The sequence below is a fragment of the Pantherophis guttatus genome, chromosome 5 (genome assembly GCF_059756535.1).
Source record: "Pantherophis guttatus breed Tessera chromosome 5, ASM5975653v1, whole genome shotgun sequence".
In the NCBI taxonomy this organism is placed as follows: domain Eukaryota; kingdom Metazoa; phylum Chordata; class Lepidosauria; order Squamata; family Colubridae; genus Pantherophis; species Pantherophis guttatus.
In genome coordinates, this window is record NC_142067.1 from 128,933,303 (window position 1) to 128,953,646 (window position 20,344).

A 20,344-nucleotide genomic window follows, 5' to 3' on the forward strand; every position below is an offset into this window, starting at 1 on the left:
ATTCTGGCGCCAATTTACTATTGAACTTCAGTTGACTAGATTAATGTCAGGTGCCAAGAATCAGGAACCGTATGTTAGGATGTAGTTCAGAAGATTTATTACTCCAGTCTATACACAAAAACATATAAGGGGCGGGGCTGAAGTCATGATGCTTGTTTCATCTTTCTGAAACAGCCATTGGAATTTGAGGAGACCTCTCGAGTGGGTTCCAGGGGTGATCAACACTGAAGGAAGGTCAGGTATGCGGAATGCAATGACAAACAGTGATTCTACCCTGCTTACCTATATTAGCGCCATGGAAACTGAGGGACCAAATTTTGCTGAATCTGTGGTTAGCCAGCAAACTGGAGATGACAGCACCGGCAGCTGGTCGAACTTGAGTTTTGATGATGAACATCCAGACGAGAGCAGCAGCTATCTCCACCTCAGCGATAGGTAATTAAAATCTGTTTCTAATGTTGACTGGTGACATCCCATCAATCGGTGTCAACTCTTAGTGACCGAACTTCTCCAGAATGAATGTTTAATGTGCAGTTTTGATGAGCTGGCTTGACCAACCCTTCTTACACCGTTAAGGCCTAGGGTTGACTTCAACAGACTTTAGCTTGGTGTTTTTTAAATGTTGAATGATTTAACTGTGAGGTAAGGCATTTGTTACCCAAAAGCTTTCGTGGCGCAGTGGTTAAAATGCAGTATTGCAGTCTGACTCTGCCCTCTGCCAGGAGTTCGATCCTGACCGGATCAAGGCTGACTCAGTCTTCCATCCTTCGAGATGGATAAAATGGGGACCCAGATTGTTGGGGGTAAGATTCAGACTCTGTAAACCGCTTTGAGAGGGCTGTAGAGCACTGTGAAGCGGTATATAAGTCTAAGTGCTAATGTTATTGCTATAAAAACCATTCCCACTGCCAGGAGTTTGATCCTGACCAGCTCAAGGTTGATTCAGCCTTCCATCCTTCCGAGGTCAGTAAAATGAGGACCCAGATTGTTGGCGGCAAGAGGCTGACTCTGTAAATCACTTAGAGAGGGCTGTTAAGTGCTTCTAGACCCAAAGAGAGACCAGATCTAGAAGTAATCTGAGAAAATAAAGTAGGTAAATCTGGCGACTCAGTTTCTTGACTTTTCTGGGTTTTTTTTTTTAACGACAAGCATCTGTTGACGCCACCTTGCTTTCATGCATGACCTACCATCTCCATCTTCTCAGATGCCTTGCTTTCAAGGTTGAAGGTCCTCTACTGGACCTTTGAGATAGACCTTCACAGATTTGGCGGCGGGAGAAAAAAAAATACTCGTGAACTGGCTTTTCCTTCTCCTGAAGGTCATTCTTGCTTGTCGTTCTTGGACGCCTCTCAAAAGTGGTGCAGCACCTCCATAATCCATGTAAGGCAGGGGTATCAAATTGCAGGCCGGATCAGCATTCTAGTTGTCCTCCATGGGCCGCTGGCGGGGGGAAGGAGTTCACAGGCTCACGCGCATGCAAGAATCAGTGGGCGCATGTGCACGCAGGCTCTGCCCCCACCATCCCAGCTGACTCCTGCACACACGTGCGCCTGCCATGATAGAATGGGCCAGGCCGAAGATTCCTGGAGGGCCAGCCCCTACTGTTGGACACCTCCCCCCCCACGCGCACACACCTGAAAGGCCGATAAGCGCAGTTGTCCTGGAAACAGTAAGGGGCCGGCTTACATCGCTTTGGCCAGGCCCGCCCAATCCTAGCAGGTGCATACCCGCGCACAGGCCCAGCCCACGCCATCCCGGCAGACGCATGTGTGAAGTCGGCGAGCGTTCATGCCGGGGATGGGGTGGGCCGGGCTTGTGCGCGCCTGCTGACTCCTGTGCATGCGTGCCCCTGCCGGGACTTGGTGGGCCTGCTGGCTGAAGCGCCATGGGCCGGGCCCTTACCGTTTCCACAGTGGCTGGGTGGGCCAGATGCGACAACATCGCGGGCCGGATCTGGCCCACGGGCCTTGAGTTTGATACCCCTGATCTAAGGCCATCCACTAGTGCAGGGGTGGGCAATTGTGGCTCTTTTACAACCTGTGGACTTCAACTCCCAGAATTCCTGAGACAGTTGGCGTCTCAGGAATTCTGGGAGTTGAAGTCCACAAGTCATAAAGGGGCCATATTTGCCCACCCCTGCACTAGTCCTTAGGAAGTTCTGGTTCTAACTATTTATTTTCTCTGAGTTCAGTCCTCTTCTCTTCTTTCCTGGCAGTAATGGTAACAGCAGTAGCTGGAGCAGTCTTGGTTTAGAAGGAGATTTGTATGAGGAGAATTTGTCCTTTTCGACATCCGACAGGTTGGTCAAACGAAGACCCAACAGCAGGACGGTCCCCCCCTTGTGTTTTTCATGCATGGCCGTGATTACTTTTTCAAGACCAACAATCGGGGGGGCCTTTAAATCTGGCGATTTCACTGTCGACGTGCTTCTCACTTCTTAACAATCGTGCTGTTCCTTAACCAACTCCATAAAGAGCGTGGGATCCATTTGATTGTGTGGCGGTGTGAATGCCTTTGCAGAGACGACAACAAACATCCGATCAATGTTGTGCATGTCCGGCTTGCTTGTCCTATCTCCTGTCGATTGTGTCTTGCTAAGAATAAGAGCTTGCTTCCCGCAATATTTCTGATTTTTCTTTTTTCTTTTTACCGAGTTCCCGATCGTTCTCCTTGCTGTCAGAGCTGCCCCTTGGAAACGTTGTGTGGACATTTGAAGCAATACAGGTCATCCTCAACTTACGGCCACCATGGAGCCCCCAATTTTTGTGGTTAAACGAGGCGTTTGTTTAAGCGAGTTTCACCCCCATTTTACCACCTTTCTTGCCTCGGTTGTTAAGTGAATCTGGCTTCCCTCACTGCCTTGGCTTGTCCGAAGGTCGCAAAAAGGGGATCACATGACACCCCCCCCCCCGTGGACACAGCAACGGTCATAAGTACGAACCAGTTGCCAAGCGTCTGAATTTTGATCACACGGACATGGGGATGGCTGGAAAAGTCGTAAGTGTGAAAAACATTCATAAGTCACTGTTGTTCATTGCCGTTGTAACTTTGAACAGTCACTAAATGAACCATCGTAAGTCAAGGACTACCTGTATTTTCTTCTTCAAATCATTTGATATTTATCTTTTTTAAAAAAAAAAAAAAGTTGGACTTTTAAGTATTTAACCAGGAAATTTGCAAAGCAGGAAATGGTGTGAGAAGCAAGGATTTTGTTTTTCACCGTAATACCTTACAACTTCTGTCGAGTTCATGCTATTCTTTCTTGAATGTTCATCCTGGCCTGCGCACCACCGAAGAGATTAATACGGTCTCTGCTTCTCATGGGTCTCCCTTCTTTTCTAGTGATGGAACAGAAGACAAGGAGGAAGAGCTTAAAGATTCCATGGAAGGTAAGTTCGAAGAGGAGTGAATGTAGATTATATTGGAAGTGGTACTCCGTCCAGTTTGGTCACCGTGATACAAAAAAAAGAAGATGTTGAGACTCCTAGAAAGAGTGCAGAGATGACCAGGGAGCTGGAGGCTAAAACATAGGATAGGATTAGGATTAGGATTAGGATTAGGATTAGGATTAGAAATATGGAATGGAATGGAATGGAATGGAATAGTGTTAAGGAATAAGCGCAGATTAACCCTTGAGTAGCAAGGTTGTGCACATGAGAAGTGGCTGAGAGTGATTGTGACTAAGCACTGTCAATACACAGACACACTGAGTTGTGATATTCTTTTACTTTTAGGAAAAAGTAAAGCAAAGTCCAATAAACAACCCCGGTCATACACAGATAAAGATAGTTAAATTGTCAGTCCAGGGATATTCCAAGAACAAAATCTTCTTACCAGTTGTTGTAGTCATATGCAATAAAACAGTTCTTTTTGGAGTTGCAAACAGGAACAAGTACAGCAGTAAAACAATAAAACAGTAGAAAACAACAAGGAGCAATGATCAATCAGTGTTCATGCAGAGAGAACAGGCAGAGAGGAGCAGAGGTAGCAATAATAATGTAATAAGAAAAAATAAGCCATGATTCAAGCTTCCTCTTAAATACGTTGGCTACAGAGCTAGCCAATCAGAATACAGTATGATGCAATACAGCATTACAGTCTTAAAGCTATACATTACATTTTGACTGCAAACATGCATTGATGGTTTAGATATATTGCCAACACAACTACTTAGGCAATAGCCATTCCCTAGAATAGAATAGAATAGAATAGAATAGAATAGAATAGAATAGAATAGAATAGAATAGAATAGAATAGAATAGAATAGAATAGAATAGAATTCTTTATTGGCCAAGTGTGATCGGACACACAAGGAATTTGTCTTGGTGCATACGCTCTCGGAGTACATATAAAGAATAGATACATTTGTCAAGAATCATAAGGCACAACACTTAATGACATAGGGTACAAATAAGCAATCAAGAAACAATATATGATGATGATGATGAATGATTGCAGGAATTGGGTATATGTCTACTTCAGGGGCCTCCAAACTTGGCCACTTTAAGGCTTGTGGACTTCAACTCAAAGAGAAGAGCAATGAAGATGATTAGGGAGACTGGAGGCTAAAACATATGAAGAACAGTTGCAGGAACTGGGTATGTCTAGTTTGATAAAGAGAAGGACTAGGGGAGACATGATAGCAGTCTTCCAATATCTCAGGGGCTGCCACAAAGAAGAGGGGAGTCAAGCTATTCTCCAAAGCACCTGAAGGCAGGACAAGAAGCAATGATTAGGGGCTAAAACATATGAAGAATGGTTGCAGGAACTGGGCATGGCTAGTTTAATGAAAATAAGGACTCAGGATGACATGATAGCAGTGTTCCAGTATTTGAGGGGGTTGCCAGAAAAAGAAGAGGGGGTCAACCTGTTCTCCAAAGCACCCGAAGACAGGACAAGAAGCAATGGGTGGAAATTCATCAAGGAGAGAAGCAACCTAGAACTAAGGAGAAGTTTCTTGAGAGTGAGAACAATTAATCAGTAGAACAACTTGCCTCCAGACATTGTGGGCGCTCCAACACTGGAAGTTTTTAAGAAGACATTGGACAGCCATTTGTCTGAAATGGTATAGGGTTTCCTGCCTAAGCTGGGGGGTTGGACTAGAAGACCTCCAAGGTCCCCTCCAACTCTTGTTATTCTGTATTCTGATACACCTTAAGTCTACCCAGGGGTGCTTCTGCGCAGATGTCTTTTGTAGATTGCACATCTGTTTCGTCTTTTCTCACTTATTTCTGGGATAGAGAAAATGGCAGACGGGAAAATGGCAAGAAGGTGACAAAAGAGGAAAGCAGGTTGAAAGAGCCCCTTAAATTGTAATTATAAAGACTGATTGTAAAGACTTAATTGGAACCAACCTCTGGACCAGTTTTTGTCAATCCTGGGTGAGAACAGCGCTCCTCATCTGTCTGAAAACCATCTGTACGTGTTGTGTAATATTCTCAGCTGCGATGGACCACAAACTCGGGTTTTGCTCGGAGGCCCGGCCTTAAGTTACTCGGATTCACGTTTCCCAAATGAACACAACAAGTCTAGCTCCATCTTATGGACATTAGTGGGCATTCTTTTTTAACTGAACAATTGCTCCCTGCTAAATTAAAAGTCAACAAAGCCAGATATTACACCGTTTCGACAACTGATGGAACCCTTTATTTTATTTTATTTTTAATTAACCCTTTAATTTTCTATACAATAAGGACAGTTTAACGGTAGATAACGGGTTACTTTGAAAGCCCAACCGCTTTCAGAATAACAGAGTTGGAAGGGACCCTGGAGGTCTTCTAGTCCAACTCCCTGCTCAAGCAGGAGGCCCTATACCATTTCAGACAAGTGGTTGTCCAATCTCTTCATAAAAACCTCCAGTGATGGAGCACCCACAACTTCTGGTGGCAAGCAGTTCCATTGGTTAATTGTCCTCACTGTTAGTAAGTTTCTCCTTAGTTCTAGGTTGTTTCTCTCCTTGGTTAGTTCCCATCCATTGCTTCTTGTCCTGCCTTCTGGTGCTTTGGAGAATAGCTTGACTCCCTCTTCTTTGTGGCAGCCCCTGAGATATTGGAACACTGCTATCATGTCACCCCTGGTCCTTCTTTTCATTAAACTAGACATACCCAATTCCAGCAACTTTTCTTCATGTTTTAGCCTCCAGTCCCCTAATCATCTTTGTTGCTCTTTTCTGCACTCTTTCTAGAGTCTCCACATCTTTTTTACGTCATGGTGACCAAAATAATCCTTTTCTCCCCCATTCTTCACCTTTCCAGCAAAAAGTTAATTTAACCTGCATAATTCTGATTTTAAAAAAACCACCCATCTGCCTTCTGTCTTGTGAATTGTCACAGAAAAACGGTTTAATCCTTAGTCTTAGTTGGATGCATGGAAGTCCAAAGACTGTCTTTCTTAGTCTTTGTTTACTCAGTTCTTTTTCACAATCTGCAGTTTCTTAGCTGTTAGAATTGTGTCTATTGTTGATTGGGAGGATTTTGAACCCAATATGTGTGTGAATCAGAGAGAGATGGGGGGGGGGAAGGAGAGAGAGTGGTGGAAGAGAGAGAGGGAGAGGGAGAGATAGAGAGGAGAGAGAAGGAGAGAGAGAGTGGAAGAAGAGAGAGGGAGAGAGGAAGAAGAGAAAGAGAGAGTGGAAGAAGAGAGGAGAGAGAAGGAGAGAGTGGAAGAAGAGAGAGAGAGGGAGAGAGGAGAGAGAGTGGAAGAAGAGAGGGAGAGAGGAAGAAGAGAAAGAGAGAGAGAGTGGAAGAATAGAGAGGAGAGAAGGAGAGAGTGGAAGAAGAGAGGGAGAGAGGAGAGAACGAGAGAGTGGAAGAAGAGAGGAAGAGAGGGAGAGAGGAAGAAGAGAGAGAGGGAGAGAGAGAGTGGAAGAAGAGAGGAGAGAGAAGGAGAGAGTGGAAGAAGAGAGAGAGGGAGAGAGAGAGGAGAGAAGGAGACAGAGTGGAAGAAGAGAGAGAGAGGGAGAGAAGAAAGTGGAATAAGAGAGGGAGAGAGAGAAGGAGAGAGAGTGGAAGGAGAGAGAGAGGGAGATATAGCACTTCGAATTTACTTGAAATTGAACTATAATTGCCATTTGTTTCCCTTTCATCCAGTTTGCAAAGATCTCTTATTTTCTTTCTCCCCCCCACTTTTTTTACCACTTTGTATAATTTGATGTAATTAACAAACATGCCTAACCTCATTGCTTTTCCCATCGTGCACTAGCAGCAATTGGCTCTCTTTGCAAAATGCTTTCCATCATCCGTTGACTAAAATGTCTGGTGAATAGACTTAATTTTCCCTTTTCCTTGGCTTGTCCTAGAGTTGAGGAAACCCTCCAAAGCTTTGGTCATTGTGAATGTGGACGTTGGACCATGCATGGTGGATCCTCAGCTGAGAATGACGCTGCAGTGGCTGAGTGCTTCGGAGGCAGATGTGCCTGAGCTGCGTTTCCATGAGGACACACCCGGGGAGTTTGTTCTTGTGAGTAGCAAAGTTGCAGCCCCAGTACAAGCTTACATATAATTCCACTTGGACTTGGTCTTCGGCCTTCAAACGCTTGAAGGAACCCTTCCCTTGATGAAAAATCAGTGTGGAACCCGTTCATACATAGTGTCAACTCGCAAAGCATCTCTGGCCTGCTCTCGAGTTGCCATAGACCAGAGGGGATGGGAAATCAGAGAAATGGCACAGTAGCCAAAAACAGATTCACATTCCACACTTATCTCTTTCAAGGCTGTATCTCAGGGATACCTACAGCAGCTGAGGGGAGTGACCTCTATAACCCACGAAATTGCTCCGTTGGCGAATGTGATTGATTACACACCCTGGGGAGAGGAGGGAAACAGGGTCATAATTGGAGCATAAATTATGTAGGGTCAGAGCTGGCTTCACTTGGGAACCTGCGAACATGAAGCTCCTAATAAATAACTGGATTTCTTTTGAAGCTTGGCTGGAAACTCATGATTTAATTAGGGCATCCCTCAGAACACTGACACGTAGTTTTCAAAGATACATTTCTTGGAACCACAGGTTAATGTTGCCCTAGCATGTTCCAAGGAACGGAGTTTAATTTATGCTCATTCCATCATGATGTCATCTTCAAATCTTTGTGACCCCCGGACCATTGCAACCGTTCTTTATATGTTTTAGTCTCCAGGTCTTTGATCGTCTTAGTTGCTCTTCTCTGAACTTTTTCCAAAGTCTCAACATCTTTTTCTGTAGTGTGGTGGCCAAAATTGGCTGCAATATTCCAGGTGTGGTCTTACTAGGTTTTTTACAAAGCGATACTAATACTTCACCTGATCTTGATTCTATGCCTTTGCTTATGTTGTTTAGTCACTAGGTCATGTCTGACTCTTCGTAACCCCATGGACCACAGCATACCAAGCCCTCTCCATCTTCTGTTGTCTCCCAGAGTTTGCCTAAATTAAAGTTCATTCTGTCTATGACTCTATCTAACCATCTCATCCTCTGCCGTCCCCTTCTCCTTTGGCCTTCCAACTTTCCCAGTATCGGGAAAGTCCTCTCTTCTCATTAAGTGGCCAGTAGAGGACAGGTCTCCCTGTCCTCCATTGTCTTCCAGATTTTGCCCATTGTGTTGATGACACCATCTCATCTTCTGCCTTCCCCTTCTCCTTTGGTCTTCCATCTTTCCCAACATCAGAGTCTTCTCCAAGGAGTCCTTTCTTCTCATTAGGTGGCCAGTAGAGGACAGGTCTCCCTGTCCTCCATTGTCTCCCAGACTTTGCCCATTGCGCTGATGACACTCACTATAACCATCTCATCTTCTGCCTTCCCCTTCTCCTTTGGCCTTCCATCTTTCCCAACATCAGGGGCTTCTCCAAGGAGTCCTGTCTTCTGCCTTAGGCGGCCAAAATATTTGAGCTTCAGCTTCAGGATCTATCCTCCCAAAGGACAATCAGGGTTGATTTCCTTTAGGATCGACCAATCGGATCTCCTTGCTGTCCAGAGGACTCTCAAAAATCTTCTCCCTACAACGACCTTGTCTCTTCTCATCTCTTCATTTCTTCCCTCTGCTTTTCATTCTCCCTTAACTGGATTCTTAGCAGTCAGATCCCAAACCACAAGATAATTAAGTTTTGTTTTTTTGAACCATTTTATATCACTTTGGCCTTGCTTGTTTTTCTTCCTCCTGTAAGAGGCGAGGAAAACGCTTCCGGGCAGGGGATTATTAGAAGAGCCTCAATTCTAGGTAAGCCATCTCTCTTTCTTCACAGTGTCCAAACATGGAGAATTGTGGAGGGTTTTTTTCTAATTGTGGTTAATTAAAATCGACCCGTTTTTGAACGTAACAGGGAATTGTGGTCACTTCCAAACCCAAAGCGGAAGCTTCCCATTTGCCAGATCATGAAGGGGTAAAATACAAGGCAGACTCATTTTTCTAACAACAGATTACCTAACAAGAGAATTGGACCATCTGTCTTCTGAATTTAATTTTAGTTCTTACTTTTGCTTTGTTTGTTAAGAAACGGGAGGGGTTTTTAGGGGTGTCTAAACCTCGCATGCCTCTGTATATTCATGTTGTGGTCCGCTAGCAGTCTGCAGAGCTGGCAGCGGAGTCGGACAGTGAGGAAGCTGAGGAAGAACATGGGCCAGTCCTGGAGGCTGGATGCGGGCTCTGCGTCGGAGGCAGAGATGGGGCCAGGGCCATCGGGGAGTGATGTGCGGACTTCGGAGCCTCCGGAGGCTGACAGCAGAGAGGCAGAGGAACAGGAGGAGCCTAGCGCACGTATGAGAAGAGCTGTCAGAAGGCAAGAGCAGCTAAAGCAAAGAGGACGACTCAGGAGTAAGGCCAAGAGATGATTGGGCCCTCCCATGAGGCTTAAAAGACCAGCAACAGCTCTTGGGCTCTTTGCCGGAAAACAACCGTTGACAGATTTGCTTCGTGTTTGGATGTATTTCTTTCTTGTCGGCGTCTTCTGTTCCTGAACTGTTGCCAAGAAAAGCCTTTGGCAGTTTGCCTAATTATCCCAAGGTCAGAGATAAACTAAAGACTGGTGTTTTGAGGACTTTGCTTTCATTTAATTTGGAATACTCTGAGAATGAGTTAATTCTCAGCTGTTTTAATAATCCGTGTATTTCGCTGTGTCCTCAAAACCTTGTTGTTCCGCCAGGCTGGGCTATCAATGTAAAGATTTTAATTGGTTTTAAATGTGGGATTTTAAATTTGGGGGTTTTATAATTGAGCCAATTATTTAATAATTTTAATTATTTTTAAATTTTGTCTGTCTTTGTGCTTTTAATCAGGCTGTACACCGCCCTGAGTCCTTCGAGAGAAGGGCGGTATAGAAATAAAATAAATAAATAAAATAAATAAAATCTGTTTGTTTTTTGGAATTGTTTTGTATTTAATATTCACTACGTGGGCCTGGGTCACAACAGTTCACCAGAACGAGCTGGATATTACAGATAGTTCTCAACCTACAACAGTTCATTTAGTGACCAAAGTTACAACGGCACTGAAAAAAGGAACTTACGACCGTTTTTCACACATCATCCCCTGTGGTCACATGATCAAAATCCAGAGGCTTGGCAACTGGCATGTACTTACGACGGTTGCTGTGTCTCGGGTTACGTGATCCCTTTTGTGACTTCCTGACAAGCAAAGCCAATGGGGAAGCCAGATTCGCTTAACAACCGGGCAGTGATTCGCTTAACGGACGTGGCAAGAAAGATCGTAAAATGGGTCAAAACTCACTGAACAGCTGTCTCCCTTAGCAACAGAAATGTTGGGCCCAATTGTGGCCGTAAGTCGAGAACCACCTGTACTTGGCAATAGAATCGTCTTTTTTCCTATTGTAGAAAATAGATAATCCGCTTAGCTATAAACCATATTTTTTTTACTAGAAATATAATTCAAGTCCTTTTGGAGAACAAGAGCGAATTGGTCGTGTATTTAGAAGCAACAGCCAATAAAAGCAGTGAACCGCTTTAGCGAAAGAATGTGTTTGTTGCGTGCATATTTCTTTTAACAGGGTTTTTTTGCATCTGTATTGATTAATAATGCTTAAATATTATTCCCTGATAGCAAAATTGCCTGCTTACTTACCTACCTACTTACCTATCTTCTCTCTCTCCCCCTCTCTCCCTCCCTCCGTCTCTCTCTCTTTCTCTTTCTCTCGCTCTCTTTCCCTTCTTTCTTTTCTCTCTCTCTCTTTCTCTTTCGCTCTCTTTCGCTCTTTCTTTTTCTCTCCCTCCCTCCCCCTCTGTCCCTTTCTCTTACTCTTTCTCTTGCTCTCACTCTCTTTCGCTCTTTCTCTTTCTCTCTCTCCCTATCTCCCTCCCTCTCTCTCTCTCTTTCTCTTTCTTTCGCTCTCTTTTGCTCTTTCTTTCTCTCCCTCTCCCTATCTCCCTCTTTCTCTCTCTCTCTCATTCTCTCTCTTTCTCTCTCTCTCTTTCTTTCGCTCTTTCTCTTTCTCTCTTCCCCTCTCTGTCCCTCTCTCTCTGTCCCTCTCTCTTTCTCTTTCTCTTTCTCTCTTTCGCTCTTTCTCTCTCCCTCTTCCTATCTCTCTCTCTCTCTCTCTCTCCCTTCCTTCCTTCCTCCCTCCCTCCCTCCCTCTCTCTCCCCCCTCTCTCTTTCTCTTTCTCTCCCTCTCTCCCTCCCTAACCCCCCCCCCCCTCTCTGTCTTTTTGGCCATCCAGTATTTTTTCCTTCTGGACGGAATACAAATCTAAAACTATAGCTAATTCATTTTGGCATCTCAAAATTTTGAGTCTGAATCTCAAAACGATCCCAAATCAACAATACAAAGATCCGACCCCTTTTGTCTTTTATCATCCTGATGTTCCCCTTAAATTTCATATTTCCGCTGGCCAACATTGCAAAGGTTCAGAATCCCTTTTCTCATGCTTGTCTGGTGAGAAAAAACTGTACAGTCATAATGCATTTCCTGAGGCATTTTTATAAAATGGTTATCCCCTAATTTTCTTTGGGCGACCTGTAGTGGCCTGGCTAATTTGCCTTCTGCACTAAAAACAGCCTGGTTGATTTGAATGTTTCCTTCAAGCTCATTGCATTCTTATTCCTGTTGACTACCTTCAAGTCAACAATTCTTGCTGCTTGTTTATTTCTGCTTCCTGTCACAACAGCTACACTTAATTCTTATTTTTTTCCCTGTTGCCTTTTCAGCGAGAGCTCCCTCTGAAGCTCAGCTTACCCTCCTGTTTAAATATTCAATGTTTAAGAGAATCGTCAGTGTCAAGAACACAGAATGGTTATTATAAAGTAAAAAATGCTTTTTGTTATTTCTACCTTCATTTGTGTAAATAGATATGTACAGCAGTGGCCAAAATTGTGGAAACCTTTTGGGAAAAGTGTATTTTCTAACACTAGCTAATAACACCATTTATTTTTTTTTGCAGTAGTGCCATAAAATTATATATCAATGGAAAGATAATTTAATCAAGAATGTAATGCAATAACTTTTATGAAGGATTTGCTATTAGAATAGCAGTTACAGTATAAAGAAGAAAAGTGAAACACATAGAAAAAATGAGATATTCAAAAATGATCACCTTAGAAAAAACAAGATATACAAAAATGATCTCCATGTCAGTTAATACTTCGTTGGGTAACCTTTAGCATGAATTACGGCCTTACAATGTCTTCCCATGGAGTGAACCAAGTCTTTTAGTTTTGCAGCTGTTATCATGTGAAACCAAGATTGAATGATGGCTTCTATTAACTGGGTTTTATTGCTGGGTCACTTCTGACTAACAAGTTTCTTTAGCCGGTTTAAGATTGGGTTAAGATCTGGGCTATTCCCAGGCCATTCCAGCAGTGGAATAGGATTATCTTGAAACTGCAAAAAAAAAAGTGGTGTTAGCCATCAAACCTCAAAAAGACACTTTTCCCAAAAGGTTTCCACAATTTTGGCCACTACTGTAACATAACAGAAACGGAAGATGATAGATAGTGTATATTTGGTGATCAAACATGCCTAATTGCATAATTCTAGGGTGGGGGGGACAATTGAAGGTTTGATGATGGTCAGATGAAGACCCTAACCTGATATTTTTACCAATCTCTGCTTGGAAATATCAGACAAAATTAAATTACTATAATTAAAATTATTTAGGAACATGAATATCTACGAAGGGTGCAGAGAAGAGCAACAAAGATGATTAGGGGACTGGAGGTTAAAACATACGATGAACAATTGAGGGAACTAGATATGTCTAGTCTAGTGAAGAGAAGGACTAAGAGTGACATGATACCAGTCTTCCAATATTTGAGGGGCTGCCCCAAAGAAGAGGGGGACAACCTATTCTCCAAAGCACCTGAGGGCAGGTCAAGAAGCAATGGGTGGAAACTAATCAAGGAGAGAATAATCTAGAACTAAGGAGAAATATCCTGATAGTGAGAACAATTAATCAGTGGAACAACTTACCTCCAGAAGTTGTGGTTGCTCCATCACTGGAGCTTTTCAAGAAGAGACTGGACAGCTATTTATCCTGAAAAGGTACAGGATTTCCTGCTTGAGTAGCGGGCTGGACTAGAAGATCTCCAAGGTCCCTTCCAATTCTGTTATGCTGTTAAGGCTTGATGATGACCTTAATCTGATATTTTTGCCCATCTGCTTAAATGTGACTTTGAATCCACTTTCATTTTCTTCCTTTGAATGGTAAAATGCTTTGCAATATCATCCTCTCTTTGTCTTCATCCTTAAGCAGATAATGACCTCATTGTGATCTAAGCTCTGTGGTCTTTTCTTTCTTTCTTTCTTTCTTTTTTTAAAAAAAACCTTCCCTTCCAGGTACTTGATTGTTTGTATACTATAGATCGTATTTCACCTGCAATTATGGACAACCACATCTTGATTTGTACGAACTCGCAGTCTGCAATTAAGCAATGGGATTGTCCTCCTCCCTCAGGATGACCTGCCCCAAACTCAACTCATTAGAAGCCATTTTGGTTAATCCTTCAGGCAGTCGTCATTTAGAAACCTCAAGGATTCCTACGGAATCGTGCACAGCCGTTCTAGAATTTGGTTGTTGTTTTAAAAAGTCGCATCGAAGTAAAATACGCTGGCTAATTCGTAGGTGAGTCAGAGGGCGTATTGAAACATTTGTGGAATTATGAAGCAACTCTGGGTGATCTTGGGACAGGCCTTATTTTTATTTTATTTATTTATTAGTCATATTTCTATGCCGCCCACTCTCCGAGGACTCCGGGCGGCTTACACCAAAGACAGTCTACTAAATAGCATCTTGCCCCCAACAATCTGGGTCCTCATTTTACCCACCTCGGAAGGATGGAAGGATGAGTCAACCTTGAGCCGGTGAGATTTGATCTGCCGATCTGCCAGTCAGCTGAAGTAGCTGCAGTACTGCACTCTAACCACTGCGCCACCTCGGCTTTTCTCTCAGCCCTACGAAGAAGGAGGCGATAGCAACCCTAATTCTTAAAAAATATTGTCCAGGACTGAAAACTGACTTGGAGACCTGGAATTTAAATGGAATTCTGGACACTTCCAAGGTTTTATAAAGTGGTACTATAAAGTATGGAATGCGGCATCCAGTTTTGGTTACCACATTACAAAAAAAAAGTGTTGAGACTTTGGAAAAAAGTGCAGACAAGAGCAACAAAGATGATTAAAGGCCTGGAGACTAAAACATATGAAGAACGGTTGCAGGAACTGGGTATGTCTAGTTTAATGAAAAGAAGGACTAGGGGAGATATGATAGCAGTGTTCCAGTATTCGAGGGGCTGCCACAAAGAAGAGGGAGTCAAGCTATTCTCCAAAGCCCCTGAGGGCAGGACAAGAAGCAATGGGTGGAAGCTAATCAAGGAGAGATCCAACTTAGAACTAAGGAGTAATTTCCTGATAGAACAATGAATCAGTGAAACAACTTATCTCCAGAAGTTGTGGATGCTCCATCACTGGAGCTTTTCAAGAGACTCAATAGCTATTTATCCTGAATGGTACTTAGAAAAGGATGCAAACGTCCAGCTGTCTGCAAGGAATATAAATCCATCCTCCACCTTTCAGTCAGAACTGAAGAAGCTTCTTGGATGAGAAGCGAAACGTCTTCAAAAGAAAAAAACAAGAAAAGTCCAGTTGCCTCCTGAAAAAGCACCTTTGGGACAATCAGGACCTGGAGGACCGAGAATTTATTTCTACAGGCTTAGAAATAAAGTTGATGCAGTGAGATTCTCAGAAACCTACCAGGGTCATCCAGTTGACATCCAAAGTGAAATATTTTTTGTTAGAACAATTCACAAAAGGACACAGGATTAATACAGTGTGATGTGTTTGGTCCAAAGAAACTTTCACATTTTTTTCCCCCTTCGAAATTCCAGTTTTCATCCCAGATAGCAAACTATGTTGCCTTCTGCATCCCACACATGTGTTTTTATTCAAGCTGTAAAGCGAGGAAAATTTTCCTCACAGCCTCTGAGCAGGAAAGTGTTTGAACTACACAACTTTGGCTTGTCGTTGGAAATTTTGATTTCTGCCTTGTGGATCTTTACGCTTCCTTAAATGTGCCACTCTGGAGTCAGTGGTTTCCACTGACAATAGAGTAAATTCACCAAAGAAATCACACTTTATGTCATGGAAGGATGGAAAGAGAGATATTTTCGTATCCATCCGAGCAATTGTCGAATGCCAGTTTATTCAGGACTGTTACCAGTGAATTGATTTGTGCACAACATCTTTTATTTTTTTAGCTGTTGCCGACTAATAACAAAAATCCTGGTCATTGGAACTCTTGGGAATATCTTTCTGAAAAACACGTTTAAGGAAGTGAAAACCAGGTTTTGAGGATACCCAATTATAGAAATATCTATGAGGGTGAAGATTCGTTCTCCGAGCTTAGATACAGATATAGATGAACAGAATTGGAAGGGACGTTGTAGGTCATCTAGTCCAACCCCCCGCCCAAACAGGACACCCTACACCATTTTTGACAGCTTGTGGGTTGTTTTCCAAATGTTTCATTACCAGGCTAGGTAACACCTTCAGCGGAGCTTAGGGGATGTCAGTGTCCTCTGTTGATAAGAGTTTCAGGTGTGGGTGTGTCACGTGAGGGTCTTGTGATGGGTCAGGTGTGAGTCATCAGTGAGAGTCTCGTGATGGGTCTAACATCAGGTCAGGTTCATTGGGAGGCAGACTGCTGGTGGGGGTTTCATGGGTTGGTTGAGGGTTGGTGCCATCTCTGGTTGGCTGTGTGGTTGATTTGGATTCTGAAGGGTTCATAAGCTGGTTGTAGGTCAGTGTGTAGAAGTGTAGAAATATCTATTTTCTAGCTCAACAGTAGCAATCGTGTCTGTGGAGGTTCTCAATCATTCGTGGTTGTCCCAAGGGTGCTTTTCAAAAGGCAACTAGACTGACAACAATAATCAGACCAGGCACTTGATGGGCTCCATATCTCTTTGAGGTCCCCAGCCCATTGGCAGAACCATGTCTTCAGGGCCTCGAGAAAGAGTGTCAAAGTGGGGGACAGTCTAATCTCCACTAGGGTGATGTTCCACAGCAAGGGAACCACTACAGAGAAGGCCCTTCTTTGTCCCACCAGATGGACCGCTTTAAGAGAGGAGATCCATAACATTCCCTGCCTCCCTGCTCAGGTGGGTCAGGTAGATACGACTGGGAAAAACACGCTCCTTCAAAACAGGGGAATGAAGCTCTCCAACTTCTTTTGTGGGTTAGGTAGATTTGACTGGGAAAAAATGTTCTTCAAAGGATGATGAAGTTTTTCAACCTTCTGTTTTGTAGGTCAAGTAGATATGACTAGGAAAATATGTCCTTCAAAGGATGATGAAGTTCTCCAACCTCATGTTTTATGGGTCAGGTAGATATGACTAGGAAAACATGTCCTTCAAAGGATGATGAAGTTCTCCAACCTCATGTTTTGTGGGTCAGGTAGATATGACTAGGAAAACATGTCCTTCAAAGGATGATGAAGTTCTCCAACCTCATGTTTTGTGGATCAGGTAGATATGACTAGGAAAACATGTCCTTCAAAGGATGATGAAGTTCTCCAACTGCATGTTTTGTGGGTCAGGTAGATATGACTAGGAAAACATGTCCTTCAAAGGCTGATGAAGTTCTCCAACCTCATGTTTTGTGGATCAGGTAGATATGACTAGGAAAAGATGTCCTTCAAATCAGTGGTGAAGTTCTCCAACCTCCTCTTTTGTTCCTATAGGGTGAGACATGCCCTATACTTGGACACTGATATTTTCAGCAATCCGCTGTTGGGTTTCTTAATTGTCCTCCTTTTTTTCCCCCCTTCTAGCTTTCAAAGACCTTGCAGGAGAAAGGCTGGCGAGTGGGAGACCTTTTCCAGGCAGTTCTGAAATACTGCGAAGCCATGGAGAAGTCGGGGACTGATGGGGATAGAACCCTGGAAAGCAGAACCCTCTTTGGGTGGCTTCAGGAGAACATCTGAATGGCCCGGAAAAGTTTTTCCTTGAATTCAACTCTTGAATCTTCCTGGGGAAAAACGAAAAAGAGAGAGAGAATGTGTGCTAACTAGCAAATGTAACATAATTTGCGTTGTGAGGAGCATTAAGCAGGAAGTCAATATTAAGCGTACTGTACTGTCAAGTGGCTTTGTGAAATTTTGTGTGCTTTTAAACCCATGTTTGTTTGTGTGTGTGTGATCTGAATGAGGGTCTCCACTTGTTCTGTCCTCATCGGTTTGCAACTCTCTTCTGTCGCAGCGATGAGAGTATCTTTCTATCTTTGAGTGAGGATTCCTGCCTAACTAGGACAAGGAATGACGTATCATCTCAGTCTAGGTTCATGTTTGTGTCTCTGCAATTTTGTCATTGCAATTTTTCCTTGCCTCTTTCCTTGCAACGAGCTGCAGGTCAAAAATTGGGGTTCAGTGAGTCCAGTGATGGTCAGCTGCTGGTTTTGTTTTTTTTTCCTCTGAGGGCCTCGGGCCCTACAGATTTGTCCACTCATTTCTTTGCTGCTTCTAATGACTTCAACCACGTGATGAAGCTGAGGACCAAATGAGATCAAAATTGGGGTAAAGGAAAGGATCAGGATCAAAGTGTAGAAGTTATTCCTTGCCCCAATCAAAAAAACACAAGTATTCTTCATTTCCAAACGAAGGTTGGAAATCTCAATAAAGGCCGTAATTGAAGGCCGTAATTCTCAATATCGAGAACATGGATTGTAGATTTATGTTCTCCCATCACTTTTAATATGTCAAAATATTAGATACCAAAATATTACCCTCCCTCCAGAATACATTTTTTCATCCATTCTGTAAAATACTCTCTTCATAAAACAAATAGCCACAGAGAAAAGAACAGAGTAGGCCAGTAGCCAAAAGGTTGAGTCCTCCAGTCCTTGTGCATCTGGTTTATATGATGATGTCAGGAAACACATTTAATGTTGTTTCTTCAAAACATTGTCCCCAAACCAATGTTGTATGTTTATAGGCCTTTTTTCTTTCTTTATGCAACTGCATTCTGTTAAATTGAGAATGCAGTAGATAAGAATCATTGGCATAAAATAGTGATTATCAGCCTTGGCCACTTGAAGATGCGTGGACTTCAACTCACAGCATAGCTGGCTGGGGAATTCTGGGAGTTGAAGTCCACGCATCTTCAAGTGGTTAAGGTTGAAACCCCTGGTATAAGACATAATCTGCATTACATAATCGCTTCCAAGAAATGATCACAGATCCAGGAGATTCCTCCCTCTTGTAAAATGGATCACGCTGAACTAGTTTGTACTGGAGGGAGTAGAAAAGAGGAAGGTACGTCTTCCTGAGACCATATCACTGCATCATTCATGGAGGGGAAACCAACATTTCAAGCTGGAGAACATTGCTGTGGAGTTATTGATGTTCTCTGGAAAATAGGCAATTTCTCCATCGGCTTCTAGTAAGGGTGAAAATGAGGCTGGGATGGGACAACTCGCCACAGCCAATTTGCTATGGCCAACTCGCCATGGCCAACATGCAACAGGACAAGTCAGCAATTCAATTTAATTATTTAAAATAATTTTAATTTTTGTCATTCACATTCAGTTTGTCTCTCCTTCGGCATCCTTTCTTCAATTATTCTATTCCACTATTTCTTCAATATTAATGTAACTCTTGTCCCGTGGCAAGCTGCTGTGGTGAGTTGGCCATGGTGAATTGTTGTAGACCCAAATGAGGATGCTGCAAAGAAACAGAAGCCCATGAGCTAAATAAATAAACTCTAGTCAACAGAGAAAAAGGGAGTAGCAAATAGAAGGTATCTCTGAAGATTAAGGAGATCTTCCGGGATTCTTCACGGAGATTGGTGTTGCAAAGAAGGAATCCATACAGATTCCAGAGGCAGAAAGAGGTTGAATAGTGTGCCCTAATCCAGCCTTAACAGAAGGCTCGAAAGTTGATGGTTGAAATTGTGAGATCATTATGAGTTGTGGTCAACAGGCCGGGAATAGCTTGGTTCTGCTTTTCTTACTTGACTACTATGGAATGTGGAATTTACCTGTCCTTCCAGGAATATCAAAATACATCTCTGAATGCTGTTGTTTGCGATATACGTTTCAGATTTCCTCTGTACAGACAGCTGTCTTGTTCAGGAATTGTATCATATTCTGAATTGCTCTTAGGTGTGTTTGAGTGTGCGCCTGTGGGAGTGCAATGGATGAAAGTCAACGTGAAGATGTTCCACTGTAATGATGACAGGTGGTGGTTAGAAAATGGACGCAATTAGATAATCGAGATGTGAATTTCAAATTGCACTAAAGTTGTTGTTTTAAGAGTAACCTTAAAATAAATTGTATATAAGCAGACATCGGTGTGGTTTAAAATTTGTCTCTTCAAAGAAGGGAAGCTTCAAGAGAGAGGCTTCTTACAGGGGAATTCCTGCCGTTTCCTAAACTATTGCAAAATAATTTGAGAAGGCTGCAGATGTAAGTCAATGAAATGTAAGTATTAAGTTGAAGTATTTCTATAATGTTCCTTAACAGTTTTGACCTGGTGTTATGAATTCTTGCTTTTAAGTAGTCTTGTAATCATGCCATGCAAAATTTAGATATTCCAAATATTTAGTCTGTCTTTCTGCATATCTGTCTCTCTCTCTCTTATCTATATCTATCTAATCTACTCTATCTACCTATCTATCATCTCTCTCTCATCTTTTCCCCATCTATCTATCTCTATTATCTACCTCTCTCTCTCTCATCTCTCTGTCATCTCTACCTCTCATCTCTGTCTTTCTCTAACTATATATCCATCCATCATATCTCTCTCTCTCATCTCTCTTTCATTTGTCTATCTCTATTATCTCTGTTACCTACCCCATCTCTCTCTCATCTCTAGCCTGCCTGCCTGCCCATCTATCTATCTATCTATCCATCCATCCATCCATCCATCCATCCATCCA

The 20,344-nt window shown here is 42.9% G+C and overlaps 1 protein-coding gene across 7 annotated transcripts in view; it reads left to right on the forward strand.

Moving 5' to 3' along the window:
* The window catches only part of AKAP11 (A-kinase anchoring protein 11), a 51,998-nt gene extending 32,247 nt beyond the window's left edge, over positions 1–19,751 (forward strand). For 2 of the 7 annotated variants that reach the window (XM_087895575.1, XM_087895576.1), the window contains exons 9-13: positions 175–435; positions 2,216–2,299; positions 3,343–3,389; positions 7,298–7,458; positions 17,242–19,751. In XM_087895575.1, coding sequence (XP_087751701.1) covers positions 175–435; positions 2,216–2,299; positions 3,343–3,389; positions 7,298–7,458; positions 17,242–17,394 — 706 coding nt within the window. In that variant the 3' untranslated portion in view covers positions 17,395–19,751. The remainder of the gene's footprint in view (positions 1–174; positions 436–2,215; positions 2,300–3,342; positions 3,390–7,297; positions 7,459–17,241) is intronic. The other 5 variants (XM_087895578.1, XM_034416478.3, XM_087895579.1 and 2 more) reach the window with 3 other exon arrangements.
* Positions 19,752–20,344: the final 593 nt, after the last annotated feature.